This window comes from Pelophylax lessonae, assembly GCF_965119305.1.
Source record: "Pelophylax lessonae genome assembly, chromosome: 5".
NCBI lineage: Eukaryota > Metazoa > Chordata > Amphibia > Anura > Ranidae > Pelophylax > Pelophylax lessonae.
In genome coordinates, this window is record NC_138772.1 from 8559072 (window position 1) to 8580401 (window position 21330).

Consider the following 21330-nt stretch of genomic DNA (forward strand, 5'->3'; position numbering starts at 1 on the left):
GGTGCTCTGCAATCATTAGTGTACAATGCTGTGGCGCTCTGCAATCATTGGGGGACAATGCTGGGGCACTCTGCAGTGATTGGGGTACAATGCTGTGGCGCTCTGCAATCATTGGGGTACAATGCTGTGGCACTCTGCAATCATTGGGGTACAATGCTGTGGCGCTCTGCAATCATTGGGGTACAATGCTGTGGCACTCTGCAATCATTGGGGACAATGCTGTGGCACTCTGCAATCATTGGGGACAATGCTGTGGCGCTCTGCATTGAAAGGGGCTCGCACGCTGAACTCTGCATTGTGGGGGCACAGAACAGTGTTCGTTACATTGAAGGGGGCACAGCACAGTGTTTATTGCATTGAAGGGGGCACAGCACAGTGTTTATTGCATTGAAGGGGGCACAGCACAGTTGCATTGAAGGGGGCATGCACGCTGAACTCTGCATTGTGGGGGCACAGCACAGTGTTCATTGCATTGAAGGGGGCACAGCACAGTGTTTATTGCATTTAAGGGGGCACAGCACAGTGTTTATTTCATTGAAGGGGGCACAGCACAGTTGCATTGAAGGGGGCACAGCACAGTGTTTATTGCATTGAAGGGGGAATAGCACAGTGTTCATTGCATTCAAGGGGGCACAGCACAATGTTCATTGCATTGAAGGGGGCACGCACGCTGGTCTCTGCATTGAAAGGGGGCATGTACGCTGGTCTCTGCATTGAAAGGGGGCATATACCATCTCCTGTACCATGACCTGTGACATGCATATACCATATCTGTGCCATGCCTATACCATCTCCTGTACCATCACCTATGCCATGCCTATACCATCACCTGTGCCATGCCTGTACCATGACTTCAAAGTCACGCAATTTTTTACTGCGTTTTTTGACGCGAAGCAATACCTATTACATTTTTCTTTTTGCGCCCCCCCAAAAATTTTGAGCACCAGCCGCCACTGCGCATACGCAGATGTAAACGGTGTTCAGACCAAACATGTGAGGTATTGCCGCGATCGTTAGAGCGAGAGCTATAATCCTAGCACAAGACCTCCTCTGTAACTCTAAACAGGTAACCGTTTAAATTTATTAAAATGTCACCAATGGAGATTTCTAGGTATCTATATTTTATAGGTGTCTCCGGTGCAACAAATATTGATAAAATGAAATAGTAAATTATCTGGTTTGCTGCAGCTAAAAGTGACTCCAAAAACAGGAGTGTGAAAAATGAAAAAAGGATTGTGAATAGCTGAGCTAACATGTAAAAGTGTAAGCAAAAGCACTTTTAAATAAACAACATATCCCCAATAATTATAAACCAATCATATCAAATCATATAAATTAGTGTATAACAAAACATCAATTATCTCAAATATCCAAGTGTCCATTATTTCATTCCGTACCAAAAAGTAGCTGTTAATCATGCAGTGCTTCACCCGATTATGTACAAATCCTCCACCTAATAAAATGCTCACTCGCCATCCATTGGTATAGTTTAGGCCTTGATATTATGCCTTTGTGGGTCCTTTATGACCTTGCCAATCTCTGTTGCCATGCAATCGCTCGGTGCACTGGAGTCGGCGTGTGTTCCAAGGCTCGATCTCGTTACCCCAACAGGAAACGGAAGTACGACATCCACGCTCCACTAGCCTCAGTAGAGCGTTGATGACGTACTTCCGCTGAGGCTAGTGGAGTGTGGAGGACGTAATTCTGCTGAGGCTAGTGGAGTGTGGAGGACGTAATTCTGCTGAGGCTAGTGGAGCGTGGATTGTGTACTGCCACTGAAGCTAGTGGAGCGGGGGTGACATATTTCCGTTTCCTGTTGTGGCAACAAGATCGAAGCTTGGAACGCACGCCAGCTCTAGTTCACGAAGTTGTGATTGCACGGCCACAGAGACCGCTGGAGAGACTTAGTGCCGGTCTATGTGAGTGTACATTTATTACTTTTAATTGGAACAATAAACTGGTTTATGGAAGTTGCACACTGATGGCTATTCTTTACTATACAAATGCATGAGAGCGTTGTCATAGAAACTCCGACCACAGACAAGATCATAAGGAACCAAAGAGGCATAATATTAAGGCCTAAAATATACCAATGGCTGGTGAATGCGCATTTTATTAGGTGGAGAATTTGTACATAATCGGGTGAAGCACTGCATGATTAACAGCTACTTTTTGGCACAGAATGGAATAATGGACACTTGGATATTTGAGATAATTGATGTTTTGTTATACACCAATTTATATGATTTGATATGATTGGTTTATAATTATTGGGGATATGTTGTTTATTTATAAGTGCTTTTGCTTACCCTTTTACAGGTTAACTCAGCTATTCACAATCTTTTTTTCATGTTAGGTATCTATTTACTCGGCTTGACATCATTTATAATGTTTGGGGGTTCTAAGTAATTTTCTAGCAAAAAAAATACTGATTTTAACTTGTAAGCAACAAATGTCATAAAAAGGCTTAGGATCCAAGGGGTTAAGGTAACCCATTTTTTTATATAATCTTAAAGTTGTAGTAAAGTAAAAAAAATAAAAACATTTTCACCCTGCAAGGTGATATCATAATGTGCTAGTATACTAGCACATTATGAAAGACTTACCTTAAAAAGAAGCCCTCCAGCACCGTGCTGTCACTGCTGCATAGGCTTCCATCTTCACCCAGTCTTCCTTCCAGGTTTGCGGCCTTTTTACTGGCGGAGCTGTAATGAAGTCACTCCGGAAGTTTTTACCCCCTTAATGACCAGGCCATTTTTTGCGATTCTGCACTGCGTTACTTTAACAATTGCCCGGTCTTGCAATGATGTACCCAAATAAAATTGATGTCCTTTTTTTCCCCACAAATAGAGCTTTCTTTTGGTGGTATTTGATCACCTCTGCAGTTTTTAGATTTTGCGCTATAAACATAAAAAGAGCAACAATTTTGAAAAAAACACAATATTTTTTACTTTCTGCTAAAAAACATTCCCAATAAAAAACATTTAAAAAATCAAATTTTTTCTATCATTTTAGGACAATTTGTATTCTGCTACATATTTTTGGTAAAAAAAATCCCAAAAAGCGTATTTTAATTGGTTTGCGCAAAAGTTATAGTGTTAACTATGGGATAGATTTTTGGACTTTTTATTTATTTTTTTTGTTTTTATTAGTAATGGCGGTGATCAGCGATTTTTATCGGGGCTGCGACATTGCGGTGGACAAATCTGACACAAAGTGACACTTTTTGGGGCCAGTGACATTAATACAGAGATCAGTGCTAAATAATATGCACTGTTGCTGTATAAATGACACTGGCAGGGAAGGGGTTAATACTGAGGGTGATCAAGGGGTTGATTGTAAACCTAATTGTGCTTACTAACTGGGGGGGGGGGGGGGGAGGGCTCTGTGACAGGCACACAGAGATCGGTGTTGTAGCTTAGCTGAGACACACAATCTAATTTTGCCTGTCTGACAGGAGAGCCACCTGCTTTGTTTACATAGGCAGGCGGATCTCCTGTCAGTTTCACCAAAGATTGTGGGAGGCCGGCGGTGATCAAGCCCGCTCCTCCCGCAGTCCGGCTCCCACTGTGTCTAATCACAGCAGGAGCGTGGCTCTGGTGGCGCACGCCCCGCCGAGACCACATGCACATAATCGTGTAGATCTATGTGATTATGTGCAGCCGAGCCGCCCTGCTGCAGTAAATCTGTGTGGGGCGATCGGCAAGTGGTTAAAGTTAGTTTATGGTTACTAGGAAACAATCAGTAAACATGTATGAAAACCGTCGCCCATATTTACCCACTAAGGCTCCATTCACATCCATGTATGTTGGTTTTGAGCGTTTCTGCAGTGCTTTTTGCTGTGCTTTTCACGTTTTCGGATACGCATTTTTGATGTGTTTTGCAGGGTTTTCTTTTCTAAGTCCAGCTATACTCTGTTAAAGAGGGGCAACAAAAAAAAAACGTAACATGCAAAACGCATGTAAAAAAGCAGCAAAAACACAACACTTGTGTTTTTGGTGCAGGTCCATTGAAGTCTAGTACATGAAAAACGCTGCAAATACATTGATATAAACGTGTTTCATAGCAAACCATGTTAAAAATAATGTCCTGCGTTTCTGCAAAAAGCATGAAAAATCACATTGGTGTGAATGGAGTCTATTGATAAAACATTTGTTGCACAAATGGCACAAGAATTTCTCCAGGATGAGCAAATTTTTCCTGAATTTTCTGTAATATTATGACCACCTACTGTATGATCATCAGCGACATCTAGTGGCCAAAATGCAGAATGTTTTCTGATTGAGGTATTTCAGAAAAATGCACCACTAATTGGCCACTGGATGGCGCTGATGATCATAGAAGGTCTTAGTAGAGAAAATACGGGGAGAACTCATACAGCTTGGTAAATACTTGTGCCTTTTCTCCAATGAATGTTCTATAAATGGACTCCTAGGTGTTTTCACACAATAAATAATTCTTCTTGAGAAGTAAGGTAAAATCATGAAGACAGTCGTGTCACAGGGAAGCCGATCTCTCCATAGGTCAATGTAGGATATTTTCCTTTCCCTTATATATGCTCTTTATAGGACCATCAGCTGCCAGTACTGACTTGTCTGCTGTCATGTGTACAAAACTGTCCAATCAGGATTAATCTTTGTTTCCCTTTTGTACTCTTTGCAGGATCGGCTCCTGGTGTTCTGGGAAAGAGGACACAAACCCCTGGGGATCTTATCCTAGATTCTCTGAAGGATCTGGAAGGAAGTGACTTTAAGAAGTTTAGGAACAAATTGTCTGATTTCTCTTATGGAGATAAACCTCCCATCCCCCGAGGAACACTAGAAAATGCAGACAGGGTCACCACCAAGGACCTCCTGATAGACAGATTTGGAGAAGAAGGGGCTCTGGATGTCACAATTGATGTCTTTACACTGATTGGTCTGCGGGGACCTGCATATGACCTCCAGGAGAGGAGAGCACGGAGTGGTGAGTTCTCATCTATAATGACCATTTCCTAACAATTCCTAATAAATATCTGTGTGAGGAAGACTAGGAATGTGATGCCGGGAAAGCCAGTGATCAGAAGATCTGGATTATTCCCAAGGTAACCTAGGCAGGAACAGAATGTCCAGGGAGCCCAGTTACATCCTTCATTCTCCGGTAGTGAACCATTGGGATACATTTGTCAAACTGTGCGCCTCCCTGCCCCCTCCTGGCAGAAATGTGTGGGCAGACTGTGCAGTGTTTGTAATCTGTTTGCCTATCTACAATAAAGGATTGGAACTCAGAACTGGGTTGGAGAATTACTATACATATTGCAGGCAGGTACCTGATTGGGCCATGAAAATACAAATGAGGTAGCTTTTGTGCCAATTGCAATCCTTATTAATGCAGAATTATAACATAAAAGTTTGATAAAAAAAATAAATGTTCTGCAACAAAAGAACATACATTCCACAATAATAATTATATTACCTAAACGTGCCTCCAGCATTGTTCCTGTATCTTCTTTCTGGAGGCTGACATTTTCTTGAAGCCCAGATCAGTGAGTTGTGTATTGAAAACTCTCCACCTCTCCTTAGTTGAAAAAACTATATGTCACTTCCTTCAATTATAAGGTGTGTATTTCTAGTCTTAATTGTATGTCTTGGCTCAGATAGAATGGAAGGCTGTCAGAAGCTTTAGAGTGCTGCAGGGCTGGTACTAGGGGGGGGGGGGGGGGCAGGAAGGGAAGCTGCCCTGGGCGGAATGATTTACTGTGGGAACTGGGAAGAGGGCGCAGTTTGCCGGGTACAACCCTGCCCTGCACAGAATATGCTGCCGAATGTAAGAGACAGAGAGCGGCTATGTACCTACATGTAGAGTAGATGGTAGCCCTGCCCCCTGCCTGCACAGCGCGCTGTACTATTCCCCTAGTGACAGAGTGGAGAAGGCGGGGCAGGTGAGGGTGGGAAGGATCCCACTATCAGTGCTTCCCGATTGAGTCCAGAATAGATGCATTCTGTACAACTTTCCTGCTTCTGAACAGTGGCTTCCCCCTCCCCTATCTAATCCTTTCTATCACTGTTGCTTTCTGTCACAGTTTCCAGATGTCCTTGGGACATCAGCACCATCCCCCCCCCCCCCTGACTGATAAAAAAAAACTAACTGATCCATCTATGGCCAGCCTTCAGCTATCCATACATTATACAATCTGATTGTACAATATCTTTTGGATCTACCACCACCTATGTAGTACAAAGGCCTGCCTGATTGGATACTATTTAAATTAATTGTTTAGGTTTGTTCATATAATACTAAGTTTTGGTAAATCTAAAAGAGATTGTGCAGAGATTGTACAATCAGATTGTATAGTGTATGTTCACCTATAGTGTTCTTGTTCATGAGTACTAACAATGACAAATGTTTTTCCTGTTATCTTTATTTTTATCTATGTAGATTTGTTTGCCCAGGAGCTTTGTCTTTGAGTCCATTAAACACTGTGACACATTGTGTAAAGCTGGGTACACACTGGGGTTGCACCAATACCTGTTTTGTACCAGCAATAAGGAGTAGCGATACTTGTGCTCAAATACTCACTGATACCAGTTAATGATAGCTTTGCAGTGAAATTTGAGCCCATACACAATTAAAGGACTCAAATTGCACTGCAAAGAATCTCATGTGATATGAACAGGAATGTGGTGCGATTCCTGTCCGAATCACGTACAGTTTCGCCCATCATTCCTGTGTAAACCCAGACTGAAGTCACTATGACAAGGCTGGGTTCACACAGGAGCTGTGTAGGAAACTGCAAGTGATTCGGACAGGAATCACATTCCTGTTCAAATCGCATGATTCTTTGCAGTGCAATTTGAGCCCATGGAATTTGTATGAGCTCATATCGCACCACAAAGTATTGATTTTAGATGTTGGAGCATTTGCACAAGTACAAGACTTTGTGCAAATGCTTAGTATCAGCAACCATACCGGTATCAGTGCAACCCGCTGTACACGCTATTATTATTTTTTCCAGCAGGTTGAACAGATCCCTGCATCCACTCAAGGTAGGAGGAGGAATCCCCCGTCTGTTTTATTGTACTCTGACAGCGGGACTCCTTCACTGTCAGAATACAATGATCAGCGCTGCAGCCCGCAGATAGGTTTTCAAGCTGGACCAAGATCAGCTTCAGCTAGTTCTAGAGAACCATTTACAATCTTCAGAAATCACCCTTGGACAGCCAAGTTATTTATTATTAGCTGCAAACCAAGCCGTCATCAAAGACATCTAATTGGCTGTGTGCTTTGTGATCGTTGTGATGACCAATCACAAATGTAAATTGTAATACTGGTGCACTGAACAACCATCACCATATGTTTTTGTGCGCTGCAAATGCGTCTACTAGCTCCGCCCCCTGCTCTGCAAAGGGGGGTGCATTTTGGCATCCTCGCCCTGGGCACTGAAATACCTTGTCCCACCACTGGAGTGCTGACATTCACAGGCTGCTGCCAGGGAGAATGGAGAGAAATAAAAGAGATAAGATAAGACACTCTCCTTGTATGTGTAACTCTTTTCTGTCTCTGTCACCTCTTCTCTTCTCTCTCCCTAATCTGTGTTCCCTTGGCACAGTCTGCATCATTCCTGTTGCTTCCTCACCCCTTTAGCAGCAATAAATCTTGAGGTTGTCAGCAGATTGGCCTCTAGTGACTGACTGATTATCTGCACAATGCTGAGAATATAGGACAACTGAGACTGTGCAGAGCAGAATGAGACAGTGCCTTACTGGATTTTAAACATTATAGTCACTTATTTTTAACACATTGTATAGCTATACCCGAAAAAGAGGCCGGCTTTACAGTGATTGTAAATTATTATTTTTTTTTTTTATAACAAACATGTTACACTTACCTCCTCTGTGCAGTTACTTTTGCACAGAGCAGCCCGGATCCTCCTCTTTTCGGGTCCTCTTTGGCTCTCCTGGCCCCTCCCTCCTCAGTGCCCCCACAGCAAGCAGCTTGCTATGGGGACACCCGAGCCAAGCTGCAGCACCATGTGTCTATTCAGACATGGAGACGTGACCCGGCCCTGCCCCCTCTCTCTCCTGATTGGCTGAACAATTTGGATTGACAGCAGTGGTTGCCAATTGTGCCATGCTGCTGTCTCAGCCAATGAGGAGGGGAGTCCCAGGCAGCTTAGACACTCCTGCAACATCGCTGGATAAAGATGGGGCTCAGATAAGTATTAGGGGGGATGAGGGGGGCTGCCGCACACAGAAGGTTTTTTATCTTAATGCATAGAATGCAACTTCTGCCTTTACAATCACTTTCAGTAATCTATCAGGACTTCATTTTCAATGTTGTTTTGTAAAATCACTAATTTATATGATTTGATATGATTGGTTTATAATTATTGGGGATATGTTGTTTATTTAAAAGTGCTTTTGCTTACACTTTTACAGGTTAGCGCAGCTATTCACAATCTTTTTTCATGTTAGGTATCTATTTACTCGGCGTGACATCATCTTTCACATTGTACAGAAAAATTGGGCTAACTTTACTGTTTTTTTTGTTTAGTTTTTTTTTTTTGTTTTGTTTTTTTTTTCTGCATGAAACTTTATTTCTTCCCAAACAAATTGCATTTGAAAGAAGGCTGCCCAAATATAGTGTGACACAAAATATTTCAATGATCGCCATTTTATTCTCTAAGGTCTCTGCTAAAAAATAAATGAATATAATGTTTGGGGGTTCTAAGTTATTTTCTAGCAAAAAATACTGATTTTAACTTGTAAGCAACAAATGTCAGATAAAGGTTTAGGCTCCAAGGGGTTAAGGTAGTCCTTTATTCTATGATCTTAAAGTTGTAGTAAAGTAAAAAGAAAAAAAATTTCACCCTGCAAGGTGATATCATAATAGTATACTAGCACATTATGACAGAGTTACCTTTAAAAAGAAACCCTCCAGCACCGTGCTGTCACCGCTGCATAGGCTTCCATCCTCACCCAGTCTTCCTTCCGGGTTTGCAGTCTCCGCCCTTTTTACTGGCAGAGCCGTAATGAAGTAACTCCCACACATGCATACGGGAGTCTTGGCCGCAGCGCACAGCTCTGAAATAACAGCGCAGGAATGCCGTTTCTTCAGAGCGCATTCACCAGTGACGTCACCGGGTGCTGCTCGCTAGAATATCCCCTAAACGCTGCACTTGCAGAGATATTCATTCTACCTACAGGTAAGCTTTATTCTAAACTTCCCTGTAGGTAAAAATAATAAAACAGAGTTTACTATCTCTATAAAGATAAAAAGCCACATATAGCATAAGACATCCTGCTGGGAGATTTGGGTGTAATTGGAATTACAGTTTTAGTATACAGCGATCCGACATTCATAGTCAGGGTGTACTTTTTTAATGATTTAACCACTTCAGCTCCGGAAGGTTTTACCCCCTTAATGACCAGGCCATTTTTTGCGATTCGGCACTGCGTTACTTTGACAATTGCACGGTCGTGCGACGCTGTACCCTAAACAAATTGATGTCCTTATTTTCCCACAAACAGAGCTTTCTTTTGGTGATATTTGATCACCTCTGCGGTTTTTAGATTTTGCGCTATAAACAAAAAAAGAGCAACAATTCTGAAAAAAACACAATATTTTTTACTTTCTGCTATAAAACATTCCCAATAAATTTTTTTTTAGAAAAATCAAATTTTTTTTATCATTTTAGGACAATTTTGTATTCTGCTACATATTTTTGGTAAAAAAAAAAATCCCAAAAAGCGTATTTTAATTGGTTTTCGTAAAAGTTATAGTGTTAACTATGGGATAGATTTTTGGACTTTTTATTATTATTATTTTTTTTTTTTATTAGTAATGGTGGCGATCAGCGATTTCTATCAGGACTGCGACATTGCGGTGGACAAATCTGACACGAAGTGACACTTTTTAGGGACCAATGACATTAATACAGAGATCAGTGCTAAATAATATGCATTGTTGCTGTATAAATGACACTGGCAGGGAAGGGGTTAATACTGGGGGTGATTAACCACTTGCCGACCGCCGCACGACTATTTACGGCGGCGGTCAGCCCCTCACAGGCAAAGTGACGTAGGTCTACGTCACTCGCCTGTGAGGGTTTAGGGAGCGAGCGCGCGCCGCCGGAGGCGCGCTCCCGCGTGGTCACGGACCCCCCCGCGCGTGTGACCGGCGGACCCGATCGCCGCCGGCCACTCTGCGATCGGCGGGGGAGAGGGAGAAAGTCAGGCAGCTTGTGTAAACAAGCTGCCTGTCATTCTCCTCTCTGTATGAGAGATGATCACATGGATCTACTATGTAGATCCATTGATCACTCTGCATACAGTTGAAGCCACAGCCAATCACAGTTAGAATCACGCCCCTAGGGACACACACAGCCCCTCCCTCTCAAATAAAGTTAACCCCTTCACTACCAGTGTATTTTTACAGTAACAGTGCATATATATAGCACTGATTACTGTAGAAATGTCACTGGTAACCCCAAAAGTGTCAAAAATGTCAGTCAAGGGTCCGATCTGTCCGCCGCAATGTCGCAGTACCGCAAAAAAAATCGCAGATCGCCGCCATTACGCGTTAAAAAAAAAAACAACAAAAATGACAAAAATCTTTCCCTTTGTTAGTAAACGCAATAACTTTTGCGCAAACCAATCAAAATACGCTTTTTGCGATTTTTTTTACCAAACATAGGTAGCATAAAACAAATTGGCCGAAAATATTAAAAAATTTTGATTTTTACATTTTTTTTGGGGGAATTTCATATAAAAAAAAGGGAAAAATATTGCTATTTTTGCAAAATTTACGCTCTTTTTTTGTTTATAGCGCGTGATCAAAAAATCGCACAGGTGATCAAATACCGCCAAAAGAAAGCTCTGTTTGTGGGAAAAAAAGGACGCCAAATTCGTTTAGGTACAGCGTCGCACGACCGCGCAATTGTCCGTTAAAGTCACGCAGTGCCGAATCGCAAAATACCCTCTGGTCGTTTAGCAGCCAAATCCTCCGGGGCTTAAGTGGTTAAGGAGTTGAATGTAGGCCTAATTGTGCTTACTAACTATGTGGGGGGGGGGGGAGGGCTCTGTGACAGGCACACGGAGATCTGTGTTTTAGCTTAGCTGAGACGCACAATCTAATTTTGTCTGTCTGACAGGAGAGCCGCCTGCTTTGTTTACATAGGCAGGCGGATCTCCTGTCAGTTTCCCCGAAGATTTTGGGAGGCTGGTGGCGATTGTGCCCGCCCCTCCTGTGGTCTGGCTCCCATTGTGTCTAATCACAGCAGGAGCGCGGCCCTGGTGGCGCGCGCGCCGCTGAGACCGCATGCACATAATCACGTAGATCTATGTGATTATGCGCAGCCGAGCCGCCCTGCTGCAGTAAATCTGTGTGGGGCGGTCAGCAAGTGGTTAAAGTTACTTTCTGGTTACTAGGAAACAATCAGTAAACATGTTTGAAAACCGTCGTCCATATTTATCCTCTAAGGCTCCATTCACATCCATGTATGTTGGTTTTGAGCGTTTCTGCAGTGCTTTTTGCTGTGCTTTCCACGTTTTCGGATACGCATTTTTTATGTGTTTTGCGGGTTTTTCTTTTCTAATCTCATTATTAGACTGTGTATAGTTTGTTGTTTGGGAGCAGACTGGGAAGCCGGCTGCTGCGTCCAGCTATACACTGTTAACAAGGGGAAAAAATAAAAAAACGTAACAACGGCGTGTAAAAAAAAAGCAGCAAAAATGCAACACTTGCGTTTTTGGTGCAGGTCCATTGAAGTCTATTACACGAACAAACGCTGATTGCTGCGAGAAAAAAGTCCCTGACCTTTTTCAAAACACTGAGACAGAAAAATACATTGATATAAACGTGTTCCGTAGCAACCTATGTTAAAAATAATGTCCTGTGTTTCTGCAAAAATCATGAAAAATCACATTGGTGTGAATGGAGTCTATTGATAAAACATTTGTTGCACAAATGGCACAAGAATTTGTCCAGGCTGTGCAAAATTTTCCTGAATTTTCTGTAACACTATGACCACCTACTGTATGATCATCAGCGACATCTAGTGGCCAAAATGCAGTATTTTTTCTGATTGAGGTATTTCAGAAAAAGTTACCACTAATTGACCACTGGATGGCGCTGATGATCATAGAAGGTCATAGCAGAGAAAATACGGGGAGAACTCATACAGCTTGGTAAATACTTGTGCCTTTTCTCCAATGAATGTTCTATAAATGGACTCCTAGGTGTTTTCACACAATAAATAATTCTTCTTGAGAAGTAAGGTAAAATCATGAAGACAGTCGTGTCACAGGGAAGCCGATCTCTCCATAGGTCAATGTAGGATATTTTCCTTTCCCTTATATATGCTCTTTATAGGACCATCAGCTGCCAGCACTGACTTGTCTGCTGTCATGTGTACAAAACTGTCCAATCAGGATTAATGTTTGTTTCCCTTTTGTACTCTTTGCAGGATCGGCTTCTGGTGTTCTGGGAAAGAGGCCACAAATCCCTGGGGATCTTATCCTATATTCTCTGAAGGATCTGGAAGGAAGTGACTTTAAGAAGTTTAGGAGTGAATTGTCTGATTTCTCTTATGGAGGTAAACCTCCCATCCCCCGAGGAAGACTAGAAAATGCAGACTGGATCACCACCAAGGACCTCCTGATAGACACATATGGAGAAGAAGGGGCTCTGGATGTCACAATTGATGTCTTTACACTGATTGGTCTGCTGAGACCTGCATATGACCTCCAGGAGAGGAGAGCACGGAGTGGTGAGTTCTCATCTATAATGACCATTTCCTAACAATTCCTAATAAATATCTGTGTGAGGAAGGACTAGGAATGTGATGCAGGGAAAGCCAGTGATCAGAAGATCTGGATTATTCCCAAGGTAACCTAGGCAGGAGCAGAATGTCCAGGGAGCCCAGTTACATCCTTCATTCTCCGGTAGAGAACCATTGGGATAGATACATTTGTCAAACTGTGCTCCTCCCTGCCCCCTCCTGGCAGAAATGTGTGGGCAGACTGTGTGGTGTTTGTAATCTGTTTGTCTATCTACAATAAAAGATTGGAACTCAGAACTGGGTTGGAGAATTACTATACATATTGCAGGCAGGTACCTGATGGGGCCATGAAAATGTAAATGAGGGAGCTTTTGTGCCAATTGCAATCCTTATTAACCACTTTACCGCTGAGTACCGTAGTACTACTGCGGCAAAGTGGCTCGTTATCGTCTGACGACGTAGACCTACGTCGCCAGACTCCTCCCCCTGTAGGCGGCGCTCGCGCGCCACCGGAGGCGCGCTCCCGCTGTTTTCATTCACAGCGGGAGTCGGGCCAGGGGAGGAGCGGTGGCGATCACCGCTGCTCTTCCCCGATCGTCAGGGAATCCAGTTTGGAGATCCGCCCGCCTGTGTAAACAGAGCGGGCGGATCTCCTAAGTGACAGGGAGTGACAGATCGGAGTGTTCAGCATAGCTGAACCCTGGATCTGTCCCTGTGTCACTCAGTCACCTCCCCCCACACGTTAGTAAGCACCAGGCATACATTAACCCCTCCCTCTCCAATAAAATTAACCCCTTCCCTGCCAGTGTCATTTTTACAGTAACAGTGCATATTTATAGCACTGATTACTGCAGTAATGTCACTGGTATCCCCAAAAGTGTCAAAAATGTCAGTCAAGGGTCCGATCTGTCCTCCGCAATGTCGCAGTCCCGCAAAAAAAATCGCAGATCGCCGCCATTACTCGTTAAAAAAAAAAAAACACCAAAAATGACAGAAATCTTTCCCGTTAGTAAACGCAATAACTTTTGCGCAAACCAATCAAAATACGCTTATTGCGATTTTTTTTTACCAAACATAGGTAGCAGAAAACAAATTGGCCAAAAATTAAAAAAAAAATTGGTTTTTACATCTTTTTTGGGGGGAATTTCATATAAAAAAAATGTTAAAAATATTGTTATTTTTTCAGAATAAACGCTCTTTTTTTGTTTATAGCGCAAAAAGTAAAAATCACACAGGTGATCAAACACCACCAAAAGAAAAGCTCTGTTTGTGGGAAAAAAAGGACGTAAATTTCGTTTGGGTACGGTGTCGCACGACCGTGCAATTGTCAGTTAAAGTCGCACAGCGCCGAATCGCAAAAAGTGGCCCAGACGTAACACAGCAAAATGCTCCGGTGGTAAAGTGGTTAAAGCAGAATTTTACCCATAAAAGTTTGATAAAAATGAATCTTCTGCAACAAAAGAACATACATTCCACAATAAAAATTTTATTACCAAAACTTCAGCATTGTTCCTGTATCTTCTTTCTGGAGGCTGACATTTTCTTGAAGCCCAGATCAGTCAGTTGTGTATTGGAAACTCTCCACCTCTCCTTAGTCGAAAAAAACTATATGTCACTTTCTTCAATTAAAAGTTGTGTATTTCTAGTCTTGATTGTATGTCTTGGCTCAGATAGAATGGAAGGCTATCAGAAGCTTTAGAGTGCTGACATTCACAGGCTGCTGCCAGGGAGAAAGGAGAGAAATCAGAGATAAGATAAGACACTACCCTTGTATGTTTAACTCTTTTCTGTCTCTGTCTCTCTATCCTGATTGGCTGAACAATTGGGATTGACAGGAGTGGGAGCCAATTGCGCCACGCTACTGTCTCAGCCAATGAGGAGGGGAGTCCCAGGCAGCTTAGACACTCCTGCAACATCGCTGGATAGAGATGGGGCTCAGGTAAGTATGAGAAGGGCTGCCGCACACAGAAGGTTTTTTATCTTAATGCATAGAATGCGCCTTCTGCCTTTACAATCACTTTCAGTAATCTATGAGGACTTCATTTTCTGACAAAAGTTCCACATTAATGTCAGTCTAAGGGATGAGGTGGACCAAACCTGCCTCCTTGTGGGTAGTTTATATACCAAAAAAAATTGGGTAACAAACATGTGGATAGGGGAAAAGGTTACAGACTTTAGGAACAAACTAACAGGAAAGCAGAGTAACAATTCTCTGGGATGCTTGTGGTCAGTCCCCGTAGCACAGCGACTGCACAGTGACTATCAGCATGCCGAGCAGTGTGATATAATTGCAGCCACTTTCCTCAATGTCACTTACCTGGTGGAGGAGCCTGAAGTGATGAGGACGGCCTTTCTTTCACCTCTGGCTTAGGACCCCCGGTAAAGTGAACAGGCGGCCGGGGGTCATGGAGTGGCATAAGTTCCTCATAGTTCCTGACAGCAGCTGGTACAGGTAGACCACGTATCTGAACTCAACAACATTGAATAGCTTCTCCAACATAAATGATGATCAGGGGACTGAGCACAGCGAAGTCAGGCTGTATTACAATAGTAATGAAATTAAACAAATTCAAAATAACGAAACAAAATCCAGCCAAAATTTTGATTGAATTCAAATCGAATCTGAAAACAAATTTGAAAACAAGAATAGAATAAAATAGAATAAAAATAAAGGAAAAGAATAGAAAATAATTTAATAGAGTAAAACTGAACAGAAAAGAACTAAAATAACTAAAAATAATTAGAGTTAAACAGAATAGAAAAAAAAGAATAGAATAAAATAGAACAAAAAATAAGATAACAGTAAAACACAATATAATAGAAAATAAAAGAAAAGAATAGAATAGGGAAAAACAGAACAAAATAGAATAGAAAAAATAATAAAAAAGAATAGAAAAGACAATAGAATAAAATAGAATATAACTGTCTTTCAAAATTTGAATTTTGAATAGAATTAATTCAAAATTCGAATAGATTAGAGTAGAAAAGAATAGAATAAAAAAAACAAAACAATAGAAAAGAAAAGAATAGAATAGAAAAAAACAATAGAATAAAATAGAATATAATCATATTCCGAAATTTGAATTTTGAATAGAATAAATTTGAATTAGAATAGGTTAGAATAGAAAAACAATAGCATATAATTCAATAAAATAAAATAGAACAAAACTGTCTTCTGAAATTGGAATTTTGAAGCAATAAATTCAAAAAGAATTGAATAAAATAGAAAAAACAGTTGACTATAATAGAATAGAAAGATTATAACCGTTGTCCGAAATTCTAATAGGATAGAATAGAATAGAAAAAAAAAAGAATAGAAATGAATGGAAAAGAATAGAAAATAAGAGAATAGAGTAGAAAAAAAATTGAAAAAAAAGCAATAGAGTAGAATAAAATAGAAAGAATTTGGAACAGAATAAACTTGAATTTGAGCGCCGATTTGAATAAAATTTTTCCTAAATTGGATAAATTCTATTTGACCGGATTCAGAAAATTCAAATCAAATTTGAAAATGAATAAACAAAACAAAATTAATTTTGAAAACAAATTTAACCACTTAAGCCCCGGAGGATTTGGCTGCTTAAAGACCAGGGGGTATTTTGCGATTCGGCACTGCGTGACCTTAACGGACAATTGCGCGGTTGTGCGACGCTGTACCTAAACGAATTTGGCGTCCTTTTTTTCCCACAAACAGAGCTTTCTTTTGGTGGTATTTGATCACCTGTGCGATTTTTTGATCACGCGCTATAAACAAAAAAAGAGCGTCAATTTTGCAAAAATAACAATATTTTTCACATTTTTTTATATGAAATTCCCCCCAAAAAAATGTAAAAATCAAAATTTTTTTAACATTTTCGGCCAATTTGTTTTATGCTACATATGTTTGGTAAAAAAAAATCGCAAAAAGCGTATTTTGATTGGTTTGCGCAAAAGTTATCGCGTTTACTAACAAAGGGAAAGATTTTTGTCATTTTTGTTGTTTTTTTTAACGCGTAATGCGATTGTTTTTTTGCGGTACTGCGACATTGCGGCAGACAGATCGGACCCCTGACTGACATTTTTGACACTTTTGGGGTTACCAGTGACATTTCTACAGTAATCAATGCTATACATATGCACTGTTACTGTAAAATTACACTGGCAGTAAAGGGGATAACTTTATTGGAGAGGGAGGGGCTGTGTGTGTCCCTAGGGGCGTGCTTTCTACTGTGGTTGGCTGTGGCTTGAGCTGTAGGAACAATGATCAAAGGTCCTACATAATAGAACCGTATGATCAGTGTTCCTACACAGGGGAGAATGACAGGCGGCTTGTTTACACTAGCCGCCTGACTTTCTCCCTCTCCCCTGACGATTGCTGAGTGACCGGCGGACACCGGGTCCGCCGGTCACACACGCAGGGGGGTTCGTGACCGCGCGGGAGTCACGGCGTCCGTATTGGTCGACAGCCCCCCACCTCGGTGGAGAGGGGTTCTGTTAAAAGGGGGTACCCGTCAGTTCCAGTATGGTGAGTAGATGTTCCCCCTTCCCCCTTGTCGGGTTTTTGGGATGGATACGGGCCCCTCTGTGGATGGTTGGACCTTTTCCTTTTAAAGAGTTCCCCCTCTATCCTATGACATGTTCACAGATCTTCCTGTGAGAGTGTGAGTGGTGTATAGGAGTTACAATGGGTTCAGATCCACATGTTGGCCTTCACCGCTGAAGGAGCCACTCCACGCAGGTTAAGTACTCTGACGGCCAGCGAGCCATGGGAGACTTCCTGAAGACATAGGATCTTATCCTGATGTTGGCTTTGTGTGACCTTGGATAAGTCACTTTATCACACTGGGTCCCAGCTTTCCATACTGAAAAAAAAAAAAAAAAAAAAGCAAGCTTGGTTTGGGAGCTGACGCTCCATGAGGCTTGGTTTAGGAGCTGACGCTCCATGAGCCTTGGTTTGGGAGCTGACGCTCCATGAGGCTTGGTTTAGGAGCTGACGCTCCATGAGGCTTGGTTTAGGAGCTGATGCTCCATGAGGCTTGGTTTAGGAGCTGACGCTCCATGGGGCTTGGTTTAGGAGCTGACGCTCCATGAGGCTTGGTTTGGGAGCTGACTATTTTTAAAGAAAATACCGGCATATAGGTAAAAGCAAGCACCTACTCTATGCAATGATGCAGGCGCCATCCTCTCGTAGGCCAGACTTGCAGGCCGCCGCCAGCCCTCTGTAAACCATCCGCAATCCGCCGGTAAGAGCACACAGGATCAGCAGCCGCCGACATTTTTCTGTAGACCGCATGGATCCTGCAGGACTACAGACTGCATTGCCTACACAGAACGCCCGCAGGTCACGCAGGCCGCCATTTTGCCGTAGCCTGGTGTCCCCTGCATGGGGGCGGCCATGTTTGGTGTGCCCAAGCTACCTCGAGGAGTAGCTGAGAACGCCGGAAGGCGTGTAAAAGGGGGCGGAGCCACTTCCTTTACCCGGGAAAGCTATCACAGGACTTCCTAGTCTGAATAGGACAACGCTGGGAGCAGTTTTAAGCTTCTCTGCATCAGGTGGTGAGCCCTTGGGGTCCCTCTCTCTCTCTGTAGGGGTCCAGAACAGGTACGCTGAGGCGCTGTTGCGCTGGGGGATTATATATGAAAAAAAAAGAGAAAAAATATGTATATTTTTATTTAAAAATTTTTTTTTTTTACTGGCAAAGTGTCCTGGATTAGCATGGACCCTGCCACACATCTATCTCCACCTGATCCCCTCGAGTGGCTGTGGGACCCTCCAGTTCCCCATTTACTATTGATGCATTATCAGCGGTTGTGGAGTCTTTTATACCCCGGATTCAGAGTCTGAACCTGTCACTGCAAGTGCAGGTCCCTCATCTAGGGCTGGTGTCTCAGGTACTGTCTCCTCAGAAAGTGAGAAGGGCGTTTCGGCATCCGCCATAGCCCAAGAAGAAGCGTTGGTGAACGCACTAATTGTGAGACTGAGATCCCTTTTGGTACTAATAAACGGACCAAAATGGCGAAAGTGTTTTCTTTTGCCCAAATGTATTGGTAATAGCATTAAAGAAGAATGGGGTCATCCAAAACGAACCCCTGGTTTTTTCCAAACGCATTATTAGGCGTTATCCGTTTGAGGAATTCCTCCTCAAGAAATGGAAAGTGCCACCTGTGGTGGATTTACCAATTTCCAGATTAAATAAAGCTACGGTTATCCCATTGGAGGACGCTCCGTCCTTTAGGGATCCGGTGGATCGCAAGGTGGAAGCTGTGTCTCGCGCCATCTGTTCCTTGATTGGGTCAGCTTTTTAGACCAGTGATTGCAATTGGTTTGGTTTTACAAACATTGACAGAATGGACCAAGTTGTTACGCCCGGACTTAGAGGGGAGAAGCATCCCCCCGGCAGTATCAGATCTGCTGGAACAGATGATACAGGGGCTACAGTTTGTCTGTGACGCTACTCTGGACGCCACTCCATTGTTGGGGCGGGCATCAATTTCAGCAGTCGTCCTCAGGCGTGTACTGTGGCTAGGGTGTTGGTCGGCGGACCAAGGTTCCAAAGAAACTTTGGCTAATCTCCCTTTTCAGGGGGATCGCCTATTTGGGGCCACCTTAGATGAGATTATCTAGAATCTCACTGGAGGCAAGAGTATTTTTTTTTTTTTTTTGCCACAGAGCACTAAGGGTAAGGGACCTCGTCAGAGAAGGGGGCCTTCCTTTTCCGCTCATAAGAAATTTTTGTTCGCTCCGCTGGGACGGGCGATAAAGCTAAGCCCTCCAAAACTCCTTCAGGAGGTTTCAGGGGGCGCTGGTCGGGCAAACAAGAGTTTGGCTCTTCCAAACCTGAAGATAAGAATATTAAAGCCTGAAAGTGCGCCCCCACCCATACTTGGGGTGGGGGGATGTCTTCACCAGTTTCCGGATCCATGGCTTTCCAAAATCCTGGACAAGTGGGTTCGCGAAGTCAGAAGGTCAGGTTACAAGATCGAGTTTCAATCATTCCCACCGGTGCGATTCTTCCCCTCCAAGATCCGACTATCCCCGGATCCCCTAGAAGCTTTGCGGGGGGCGGTCACGGATTTAATGCAACAAGGAGTGGTGGTCCACGTTCCTTGGACAGAGCGTTTTCAAGGGTTTTATTCGAACCTATTCACAATACCCAGGAAAGAGGGCAAGGTGCGTCCAATTCTGGACTTAAGAGCACTTAATTTTTTTGTCAAGATACAAAAATTCAAGATGGAGTCTATTCGCACAGTAGCGGCCTCCCTGCATCAGGGGGATTTTCTAGTGTCCATAGACATCAAGGATGCCTATCTTCACATTCCCATTTACGCAGGACATCAGCGTTTCCTGCGTTTTTCCGTAGAAGAGAACCATTATCAGTTTGTGGCGTTACCCTTTGGTCTCGCCTCGGCTCCTCGGGTCTTCACAAAGGTGTTGGCCCCAGTGTTGGTGCTGTTGCGGCAACGAGACATATCGATTCTAGGTTACCTAGACGATCTTCTGCTTCGTGCAGAGTCTCCGCAGACTCTGTTGCTAACTTAGAGATCACCATAACCTCTTTGCAAGAGTTCGGGTGGCTGGTGAACTTACAGAAGTTTTCTCTGGTTCCCACTAGGAGGCTGAAATATCTGGGTCTAATTTTTAGACACATCCAGGGCAAAAGTGTTTCTCCCTGCGGAGAAACGCCAGTAGATTCAATCAACGATTCAGTTGTACTATCTGACAACTGGCCTTCCCTTCGGACTTGCATGAGAGTCCTGGGTTTGATGGTGGCTTCTTTAGAAGCAGTATCATTTGCCCAGTCCCATACCCGAATCCTTCAAAAAGAAATTCTTCTCAAATGGAATCGGAATCCAGATTCCATGGACAATCGGATCCGACTGAGCGAGCGGACCAGGAAGTCTCTGGTCTGGTGGCTTCGGTCTCCGATGCTCAGCAGGGGAAGTCAGGTCTTCCTATAAATTGGATGATTTTCACCACGGATGCCAGTCTATCCGGGTGGGGAGGAATTCTCAGCAAAGTATCCGCTCAGGGGTTTTGGTCCCTGGAAGAGTCCAGGTTACCGATAAATGTATGGAACTGAGAGCGATCAGACTTTGTCTGATTCACTGGACCGAGCAGCTCCAGGGCAGCCCGGTTCGGATCCAGTCGGACAACGCCACGGCTGTGGCTTACGTCAATCACCAAGGGGGCACCAAGAGTGTCCTGGTGGCCATAGAGTGACCAGCATTCTTCATTGGGCGGAACGATTGTTCCAGCTCTCTCCGCGGTATTCATTCTGGGGGTGGAAAATCGGCAGGCAGATTATCTCAGCCGTCAGATTCTGGATCAAGGGGAATGATCTCTTCATCCAGAGGTATTCCACCAACTGTGCCTCCGTTGGGGCACCCCGAATGGGATCTGTTGGCATCTCGGCTCAACAGGAAAGTGCGGAGGTTTGTGGCTCGCTCCCGCGATCCTCTAGCAGACGCCGCAGGCACGCTGATCGCCCCGTGGGGCAGTATCAGCTACTGTATGCCTTCCCTCCTCTCAAGTTGCTGCCGAAGCTTCTTCGCAGGATAGAGGTGGAGAGAATCCCAGTTACCCTGGTAGT

The 21330-nt window shown here is 43.3% G+C and overlaps 1 protein-coding gene across 1 annotated transcript in view; it reads left to right on the forward strand.

Moving 5' to 3' along the window:
- LOC309556402 (NACHT, LRR and PYD domains-containing protein 3-like) overlaps positions 1 to 21330 on the forward strand; it is a gene marked incomplete at both ends in the record, with an annotated part of 545473 nt that overhangs the window by 2630 nt on the left and 521513 nt on the right. The window contains 2 exons of the mRNA XM_082258866.1: positions 4663 to 4965; positions 12446 to 12748. Coding sequence (XP_082114992.1) covers positions 4663 to 4965; positions 12446 to 12748 — 606 coding nt within the window. The remainder of the gene's footprint in view (positions 1 to 4662; positions 4966 to 12445; positions 12749 to 21330) is intronic.